The 11,013-nt window shown below is 34.2% G+C and overlaps 1 protein-coding gene across 1 annotated transcript; it reads right to left on the bottom strand.

Moving 5' to 3' along the window:
- Window positions 1-6,143: 6,143 nt before the first annotated feature.
- On the bottom strand, window positions 6,144-8,417 carry LOC110659189 (3-hydroxy-3-methylglutaryl-coenzyme A reductase 1). The gene is made up of 3 exons (XM_021817054.2): window positions 7,124-8,417; window positions 6,675-7,021; window positions 6,144-6,525 (listed from the first exon to the last, which is right to left on the bottom strand). The coding sequence occupies exons 1-3, from the start codon at window positions 8,346-8,348 to the stop codon at window positions 6,277-6,279; spliced, it is 1,821 nt and encodes a 606-aa protein (XP_021672746.1). The 5' UTR covers window positions 8,349-8,417; the 3' UTR covers window positions 6,144-6,276.
- Window positions 8,418-11,013: the final 2,596 nt, after the last annotated feature.

Raw genomic sequence — 11,013 nt, forward strand, 5'->3', positions numbered from 1 at the left:
GGCGATGACAGTGCTAGAGAAATTTTATCTGTAAGTTCAGATCATGAACAAAATTCCTAGATTCTTGATACTGGTGCTACTTATAACATGTGTCCACACAGAAACTAATTTGTCACTTACAAACAAATGAGTGGCAAGGTGTTTCCGACAATGATCGTGCATTATCTGTTGAAGGAATTAGCAACATCAGATTGAGGATGTTTAATGGCATTGTCAGAACTATAGAGTGTTGGCATGTTCCAGGACTAAAGAGGAACCTGATTTCTCTTGGGACACTTAACTCTCATGGATTCAGATACCATGCAAAGAATGGAGTTCTCAAAGTGTGCAAGGGCTCTATGATGCTCATGAAGAGCAGTTTGGTTTCAGGATTGTATTTTCTTTAGGGCAGTACCATTTCAGGGGAAGCTGCAATAACATCCAGAAGCAATAATTAGAATCAGACTCAATTGTGGCATATGCATCTTGGTCATATGATTGAAAGAGGATTATCTGTATTAAGCAAGCAGGATTTATTGGACGAGCAGAAAACAGAATCTATGGACTTTTGTGAACACTATGTGTTTGGCAAACAGACTAGGGTGAAGTTCGATAAAAAGGTAGTGCGCAAGACCAGAGGAATGGTGGATTATATCCACTCAGATCTATGGGTCCTAACAGAATCCGTTCCAAGAGCGGTGCCAAGTACTTCATGACTTTGATTGATGATTACTCTCGGATGGTGTGGGTGTATTTTCTGAAAACAAAAGATGAGGCATTTTCAACCTTTGTAAAGTGGAAGACGATGATTGAGAAGCAGACAAAAAAGAAGGTCAAGCGTCTTAGAACTGATAACGGGTTAGAATTTTGCAATCGTGAGTTTGATGCATTCTGCAGCAATGAAGGTATAGTGAGACATGGCACTTGTACAAGGACACCACAACAGAATGGTATTGCAGAACGCATAAACAGAATGCTTTGTGACAAAGCACGAAGCATGCTCTCACATTCAGGATTGGGAAAGGATTTCTGGGCTGAAGCAATTAATATAGCCTGTTTCTTGGTTAATAGATCTCCATCTACAGTTATTAAGTGTAAAACTCCTTTTGAGATTTGATCCGGTTCACCTGCTAATTACTCTCAGCTGAGAGTATTTGGTTGCCCTGCCTATGCTTATGTGAGAGATGGAAAGCTTGAGCCGAGGGAAAGAAAATGTATATTTCTAGGGTATGCATCTGGAGTGAAAGGCTACAGGTTGTGGTGCAATGATCCAAAGTCTCCAGGATTAATTATCAACAGGAATGTGACATTTAATGGGTCTGCTTCATTGGATAGTCAGAGGGAGAAGTCAATAGTAAAATCAGATCACGGTGTCAAAGAACAGGTGGAGCTTGATATTGATACTTTAGCAGTTTAGTCCAGTGATTCAGAGGATGAGGTGCAAGATCCTGATCAACAAGAGGATGCACCTGAGCAACAGCAACAGGAACCATATAGCATTGCAACTGGCAGAGAGAGAAGACAGATTAGACCACTGCAGAGATATGCATATGCAGATCTAGTTGCATTTGTCTTGTCAATTGCTGAAACAGTTGATGTGCATGAACCCAGCAATTATAGAGAAGCTATTTCTTATTCAGTTGCAGATCAGTGGGTCAGTGCTGTGAATGAAAAAATTGAATCTCTTCACAAGAATCAAACTTGGGAGCTTGTAACATTGCCTAAGAGATAAAAAGTGGTAGGTTGCAAATGGGTGTTCAAGAAAAAGGAAGGCACTCCAGGGGTTGAAGCACCTCAATATAAGGCACGGTTGGTAGCAAAAGGCTTTACTCAGAGGGAGGGGATTGACTTTAATGAAGTGTTTTCTCCAGTTGTGAAGCACAGTTCTATCATAGTCTTACTTGCTATGGTTGCTCTTCATGATCTAGAGCTTGAGCAACTAGATGTGAAGATAGCATTTTTTGCATGGTGAGTTGGAGGAGCAAATTTATATGAGTCGGCCTGAGGGATTTGTCATTCCAGGTATGGAAAACCCTGTTTGCTTGCTTAAGAAATTTTTATATGGTCTGAAATAGTCTCCTAGGCAGTGGTACAAAAGATTTGATACATTCATGGTTCGTAATGGCTTTAATCGTAGTCCATATGATAGTTGTGTGTATCATAAGAAGCTTTCAGATGATTCCTTTGTTTATTTGTTGTTGTATGTGGATGACATACTTATTGCTGGTAAAAGCATATCACAAATTAACATTTTGAAAAAGCAGTTGAGTGATGAGTTTGAGATGAAGGATTTGGGTGCTGCAAAGAAGATATTGGGAATGGAAATTACCAAGGATAGAAGTATTGGGAAGCTTTTCTTGTCTCAATAGGCCTATGTTGAGAAAGTGCTTAAGCGTTTCAACATGAATAATGCTAAGTCTGTGACTATTCCATTTGTTGCCCATTTTAAGTTATCAGCAGACATGTCACAAAAAATAGATGAGGAGATGGATCACATGTCTAGTGTTCCCTATTCGAGTACTATTGGTAGCATCATGTATGCTATGGTATGCACTCGACCTGACATTTTACATGCAGTTAGTGTTGTGAGTAGATACATGGCGTGTCCTGGGAAAGAGCATTGGCAGGTAGTGAAATGGATTTTGAGGTATTTGAAGGGTACTACAGATGTTAGTCTGACATTTGCCAGGGCCAAGATGAGTGATTCAGTTGTTGGCTATGTGGATTCAGATTTTGTAGGGGACTTAGACAAGAGGAGATCTTTGACAGGTTATTGGTTTACTCTTTCTGAAAGTGCTATCAGTTGGAAGGCAACATTGCAAGCTACAGTTGCTTTGTCTACCATAGAGGCTGAACATATGGTCTTAGCAGAGGCAGTAAAGGAAGTTTTATGGTTATAAGGTTTGGTGAATGATCTTGGGTTGATACAGAACAAGGCAACAGTATTTTGTGACAGCTAAAGTGCAATATATCTTACAAAGAATCAAATATACCATGAGCAAACTAAGCATATTGATGACAGATATCACTTCATTCGGGACATTGTATCTCATGGGACTGTAGTTGTGCAGAAAGTCTCTATACATAATAATCCAGCAGATATGATGACCAAGGGAGTCCCAGTCAGCTAGTTTAGGCATTACCCAGACTTGGTTGGTATTTGTAGTGCTCAGTAGTGCCCTTGCGAGGGCATATGGCAAGACAGAGTGTTTTTGTGGTTATTTTGTTGATGATTGAGAGAATTCAAGCTAAAGGAAAGAATTGTTATTTTTTATGGCTTTGAATTTTTGGATATATTTTTCATGGGCCCGAATTGTGACCCGACTCGAAAGTTTTCACGCTGCGACCTGATTGGGATAAAAAGTGAGATCTATGGTGGTAGCGAAGGGCACTGCCTGGGCCCGAAGCCCACCACTGATCTCCTTGGGGGTGAGGGGGCAACGCTCCCGCGGTATGAACCAGTATGAATATAGTAATATTCTACCCTTTGAGGTAGAGTTGTGAGATATTCGAAAAACACACTGGGTTAGGGTTTGAGAGTTCTGATTGATTGTATCTTGCTCTTTTCATCATAGTGAAACTTTTTCTCTTGTCTTGCCCATGGAACCGCGTTAAATCCTGTGTTATTCTTTTTCTCTTTTCAATACTATGTGATTGTGCAATTTGTGTGTGCCTTAGATTTGCATGCTTGTTATAACATTTTTCGTCATCGAGTTTCTCACAGCCTCAATGCACATACTCATAATAAATCATAAAATAATGATATACAAATTATCTTTCATGACTTCTCAAGTCATAATAGCCAAATAGATTCTCCTAACTCATTGATTAATTAAATTCTTTTAATTAATTAGTCAAGCTTATATTTAAATACTTTAAACATTAGCTTGAATTCTTCAATTGTTGAATTTAGTTTCAAGTCATATTAGAGACTTTGCAATCTAATCACAAACTAAATTCATTAATTTAATTAATTAATTAAACTATTTAATTAATTAATCAAATTAATTATGCCTTGATCATATTGTTCTTATGTGTGTGACTTCTTAGGTTCATTACTAATTAACAATGAGAATAATATTAATTCTTTAATATTATAGGAACTCTTTCCAAACTTAGAGTGAAATTCCATTTTCACTCCTAGTTCTCATAAATCATGGTTGGCACTTAGCATAGTATACCATGACTATCTAACTAGTGATGAATTAATTCATCCCTTAATTCTTGAACATTGATCATGCATACCATGTACTAAAATCTTTCTATTATAAAATCTTGATTCTATCTAGGGTCATGGTTTATGTCAAACCCTAATTGCTTGGAATCACACGTCATCATCTTAATTCTAATTCTTGAATAATAAGACTTTTCAATCAAAAACTTTTTTCTGATTTAATCTATCTATCCTAGCCAAGAACTTTATTTATCAAGAATAATTTAGATAGACATAGGATTTATCCCTATTTACTTAGGCCAACAGATCTTATCTTGACTGAACACCTATCTCCATATATAACTAGTGGAAGCCAACATATGCCCACATACCTATACCTAGTACAAGTATGTAAGTAGTATCAAACTCAAACTGTCTATATACAAGATAACAATGTTATGTCAGGTCAAGAGATTATATGCACTATTATAATATAGATGACTATGTATTTACAAGAGTAAACTTCATGTACATGTCATCTTTATGCCACTGATTTGGCCTACTTATCTTATAAGTGCCCACTGTATTTGTTATATGGCATGAGACTCACTATTTCATCTTATTAGTATCTTATACTAATCCATGCAAACAAACAGAGGTGACAGTCTATATGGATAAATCATAGCAAATAAGGTATTCTCAACTGTAAACCATAATTTATAGTATTTGTGCTAGATCGTTTCGTCAGTCATATTCTTTACATCTTAATAATGAAACACCTAACAAGATGCTAAAGGATGTTTTTCAATTAAAATTAAACCATTTAAATTAAAAGAAAATATATATGCCATTAATTAGAAATAAATATTTACAAGATACAAATTATAAATTATTCTCTAAAGTATACAACTAATAAGAGAGTGCTCCTACCGCACCTGATAATGAGTTCACCCTCCCTACCACTAGGTGGGATGTAAATAGGTTTTGGTTTGGTTTTCTTTTGGCAAATTTGGGCTTATGGATAGGGTTTTTCTTTTTCTTGATCTGTATGTGTTATTTTCATTCTTGGTGCAACTCTTGCATAATGGCTTGTGTGCAGGCTTCTAGTGGTTAGCCCGGTAGAAGGATGTAGATGTGCCATGAGGAAGGGTATCCTGGCGATCAATTTGCTCAGTTCTGTAACCTTCTAAGGCATAGATAGCTGATTAGGCTTTAGCCTTTGTTCCTTTCGCCACTCATTGAGATCATTGATGTGCTCCTATGTATGCTATTAAGACCCTTTGCTATTTTGGTGGCTTGAGGTTATGACTCTAAGTTTCAGAAGTTTCTAGTTTTTTTCGCTTGTTTCACATGTCCGGAAGCTTTGTTACTGCTCGTCTAGATGGTGGTGAGAGGTGCAGTGCTGGATGTGGTGGCTTTCCTCTGCCCTGGTCTCCTCCATCTAGCTAGAGTTTTCAATGCTTTCGCTTGGATCATGTATCTTTGGGGCTAGTCTATAGGTCTCAATTTTTTTTTTCTCCTTTATCTGTTTAATGGGCTTTTGTTTAGCATTTTTAAAGCCCGGGAATATATTTCAAATTTTTTATTAATGAAACATTACCTTTAGAAAGATAAAAAATTTCCAATAATATATTGATTTCAACGTTTTAAAATAATATTTTAATACAATAAACAAAAGTACATTTTTTTTATATTAGTACAAATTAAGAAAAGAAAAAATTAGAAAATAAAAATGAAAAATATAAGAAAATAGAATGTACAATAAAATTTGGGTGAGATCACAAATTGATTTAAGTCAACCAAAGCAACAGTAACATTTTAACAAACAGAACATTTTCAAATTGCAATACACATTTTCCATGCTAATATTCAAATTTTCACTCACAACCACTTGTCCATTAAATTCCTGCCAATCACCTAATAATTGAGAAGTAAAATGGATTTTCAATTTCTTAAGTTTGATGTCCCAATTCTCAACTTAATATAAAAATATTCAATTGATGGGAATAGATTATAGAATAATACTAAACTTTATGATTGATTTTACAGAATTTGCAGAATATTTCTTACAGGGAAATTTTGATTTAAAAATGACAAAGTAAAAAGAGTATACAAAAGAGCAATTATTAGAAATTTGATTCTTCTTAGTTAGAAGGCTTGGAGACAGCAGCATCTTTGTTGGCTCTATTGTATTTCATGTGGCTCTTTACAAGTTGTCCAGCGGCAATTGCAGACATTAGAGAGAGCTCTCCAGCAAGAACAGCGCCAGCAACTATGGACGCTAAAACCCTGGAGTTAGCTCCTGGCGTTTTTTTGCTTGCTCCCTTCACCCCAAGCAGGTTCAAGCATGCTGATTGGGATGCAAGCTGTGTACCTCCTCCAACAGTACCAACCTTCAAAGATTCAATACCAATTAGACAACTCTTTTTTTTTTTTTTTTTTTTAAAAGGAAGGAAATTTGGCTTTGATATAACAAATCCCGTCAATTCAAATCTCAGAATTTCTTCTTTTCATTGTTTAAAACCTGTTAGAATCAATTTACCTCAATAGAAGGCATTGTCACAGAGACGTGAAGATCCTGCCCATCATTAACAGCTTCCATCATGGTGATACAGTGAGAACTCTCAACGTTCTGAGCAGGATCTTGGCCTGTCGCTATGTAGATAGCAGTCACTATGTTACTGGCATGAGCATTGAACCCACCTAGAGCTCCAGCCAGGGCAGAACCAGTTAGATTCTTCAGCATATTAAGCTCCACCAAGGCTTCCACATTCGTCTTCAACACCTTCTTCACCACATCACCCTTGATTATGGCTTCGCACGCTACTGACTTTCCCCTTCCTTCAATCCAGTTCACAGCTGCAGGCTTCTTATCCGAGCAGAAGTTACCTGTTGTTTTTTATTGAGTTAGTGAGAATTTAGCCAACTAATACCGACTCAAAATATATCGATCGAGCATAATAACCAAACAAAAGGGTAAGAAGATTTTACCAGAGACGCCAATAACATCCATGTCAGGGAAATCATTCTGGAGGAAATCCAATACATTCTGGACACCTTTAGACACCATGTTCATGCCCATAGCGTCACCAGTGCCGCAACAGAATCTAATGTACAGGTTCTTTCCAGCAATAGCGCACCTAATACTTTGAAGCCTGCCAAATCTGCTGGATTTGTTAAACACAGTAGACAAAGTCTCAAAATTGGCACTATCCTCCAAGTAAAACTTCAATTGGGCTGCTCTTTTTGCCGTCCCGAACCTAACAACAGGTGCCCTGGTCATCCCATCCCTCAACACGACGCTTGTGGCTCCACCAGATATGTGAATGGCCTTGCAGCCCCTATTGGTACTGGCTACCAAGCACCCTTCAGTGGTAGCCATGGGAACCGAAACTTCCTTACCGTCTAGCAACAAAGGTCCAGCAATGCCAACGGGAATCTGGACATACCCAACGGGCATCTCGCAGCACTGTCCCAATATTGACTCATAATCAAAGCCCTCCAGAGGCAACCCAGAAAGCGATTTGCCAGTTATCCTCTGCAAGGCCTCCCGCCTGATTGCAGCAGCACGCTTGCAATCCCCCAATTTAGACTCGAGGGAATACGAAGGGGTAGTTCCAGCCACAACAGATTTGATGATCTCCTCATCTTCCTCGCCCAAAGTGGCGGTGGTAGTGATGGCTGGAAATGAGATTTCCTCGACCACTTTCGGCTTCGGAGAAGGAAGCACAATTGGGCCCACTGCTTTTGAAGAAGAAACAATTGGCCTTGATAGTGGTGGTGCAGTAAGAGAGCAATCGAGAGCTTGCCCACATGGCGATTTCCGGGCATCTTCCTTGAGCAGAATTTGTTCCGCCGGCTCCTCCTCTTCATCATCCACAGCCCACATATCGGTTGGAGGGCGTAAGATAAGGGACTGAACAAAATCAATACCAAAGAAGCCAAGAAGGTAAATGAAGGAAGCAAACAAAGCAACAATAGCAGCAATTTCAGAGAGAGTGACAACATGCAGAGGGGCGGAGGTGCGAATCTTCTCACGCCAGCGGCTAAGAAGAAAATAAACAACCCAAAAGAAGACGGTGAAGCAGAGAGCATTGGTTAGGTAGATATGGAGAGGCAGTGCATCGGAGGGCTTCTGGGTATTCTCATCCTCCAATGCTTTTACTTTACGGGAGTGGATGGGATTCCCGGAGGTGGGTCGCCGGCGGGCATCCATTATAGACCAGCTAGCGGAGTATGAGAGGAGAGAGAATTGAGTTGGTTTGGCAATGGAATGGAGACGAAGAAGGTATTATATAAAACATGAAGAGGTTGTTGACGAAGGTGGAGTAAAATGCGAGCAAGTACAGTGTGCAGCACGTGATTCTTTATTATTTTATTGACACCTATTACTTTACTTAATCCCTCTAAATAGGGATTAATTATTTTAATAATGTAATTTTAAAAATATTTTATCAAAATAACGTAAAATTTAAATTATTTATTAAAATAATATAATATCATCAAAACTTTAATTAAAAAGGGATTTTATATTCAAATGTCTTTGTAATATTACTCATAAAATTATTAATCAAACTGATAGATCTATGCGTTATTATATCTACTGTAACACTAAAATCATCATTTTATTTGGTGGGTTTAAGAGTAAACTATAAAGTTATAACACTGCATGAGAATACACAGCAAGATGGACAAATTTTTAGCAAAATGGGCAAATTTTTTTAGCAAGTTATAATTCTCATTAATTTAAAGCAGGGCAAGAATTTCATATTAAAATAAAATTATCATATTTTATGAAATTAGAGTTATAATATTATAAATTAATTTTAAGCACAATTAAAATCACCAAAAAAAATAATTACATTCATAATAAAAATGTAAATAAAAATAGTTTTCAAAATAAATAATTATATGTTTATTTAGTACAATAAATAGATATAAAATTAATAAATATAATATAACAAATTCTATTAAAAAAAATTTATATGCAGTAATCAAATAAATGTATAAAACTAAAAAAATTATTATATATGGGATAAGAGGGAATGAAATAAGAACTCGGTATAAAAGCAATAGAAAAACCTTAAAAATTTCACAATCTTCTCTCTATATCTGAAGAGAGAAAGAGACTTAAATTTGCATTGAAGACTCAATGTGTCGTTGAAAGAATAAATTTTTTACATTTCACACTTTTCAAAGTTCTGATACATTTTGACACATGCTTAAGAAATGCGTTTTCATAAGTAATTTGATGCACTATGAAAACATATGTTTAACCTGTGATTTTGTGTGTACCTGATATACGCTAATGCTGACACACGCTATTGTTAGTGAAATTATTTCTTGAATTAACAATTTTGTGGTTATTAGTTAACTAATGAAATTGTTTTTTCAATTGACATTTTTATAAACAAACACTATATTTGTAAATAGTTTCAGATCCACATTATTTTAGCAAAATGCTTTTAAAAATATGTTATTTAAATAGTTAACCCTCTTCGTTTTAAACTTGATTACTCCTACTCGAAATTACCAAGCTCATTTAATCTTATATATTTTAATTAATAATTTATTATAAATATTATTATTAAAAATTTATTTTTAAAATTTAATAATTTTATAAATATTAAAATTCTATTTATTTAAAATAAAATATATAAAAAAATTATAAATATTATTACAATAATATATATATTTTATATTTAATTAATTATTTATATAAATGAGTAATAATAATCAATAAATAAAATTTAAACCCGACTCAGGGGGTGTTTGATTTACCTGTTGGGTGCAGCTGATAGTTGATAGACACCAAACACAGGTAAATTATGATGTTTGGTAAGTTTAAAAAAAATAGAGCTGATAGCTGATGGGCAACTGATATCAGCTGCAGTTTGTATCAGCTCTATTTTTAGAGCTGATTCTAATCAGCTGATATTATTTTTTATTTTGATCATATTATCTTTTTTTATTTAATTTGAAAATTAATATTATTAATATTTTTATTTTTTATTTATAATTTTAATATTTTAATTAACGTATTTCAACTTTATTAAAATATTTTTTATTAATAACATAAAATATAAAATATTTATTTATATCCAAAAACTTAAAATTAATTATAAATTTTTCTATTAACAATAATACTTATTTTATTATTTTATCTATATTTTTAAAATTATTTAATTATCTTAAAAAATAATTATTTTCTTATTTCAATAATAAAATAAATGATATAATATAAAAGATTAATAATTATATATTTATTTTAATAATAAAATAAATAATATAATATAATAAATTTATAATTTTATATTTATTTAAATAATAAAATAAATTATATGATATATATTCTTATTAGTCATTTCACATATTAACAGCAACAGTTAAATATAATTTTACCAAACACTTAATATAAAACAGTTATTATCAGCTATCAGTTATCAGCTATCAGCTAACAGTAACAGCTGTCAGCTAATAGCTATCAATTGTATTCAACGATTAATCCAAATAAGGCCTCAGACAGTTATGGGTATTATTAACTGGTTATAAGGATGATTTATATATATGACAAGTGGAGTAATGGATATAGAAGGGGGTTAATATTTAAAAATCAATTTATTTTCATATGCAACTTATAAAAAAGAGTATGTCTTTTATTTTTATATCACGAAATTATTTATAAGTAAATTTATAATAAATTTTCTATATTTATTTTAATTATATAATAGTTGGCCGTTAAAGAAAAATTTATCTTTTTATTAGCAAATGTCATCAATTCTAAACGTTGCATGCATTTCTTTCGGATCTAAAACTAAATTAAAAATAATCAATTTTATTATATGATCATTGAATTTACTGTTCAAGAATTGAGTGAAACA

The sequence above is a fragment of the Hevea brasiliensis genome, chromosome 4 (assembly GCF_030052815.1).
Source record: "Hevea brasiliensis isolate MT/VB/25A 57/8 chromosome 4, ASM3005281v1, whole genome shotgun sequence".
NCBI classification, from domain to species: Eukaryota; Viridiplantae; Streptophyta; class Magnoliopsida; order Malpighiales; family Euphorbiaceae; genus Hevea; species Hevea brasiliensis.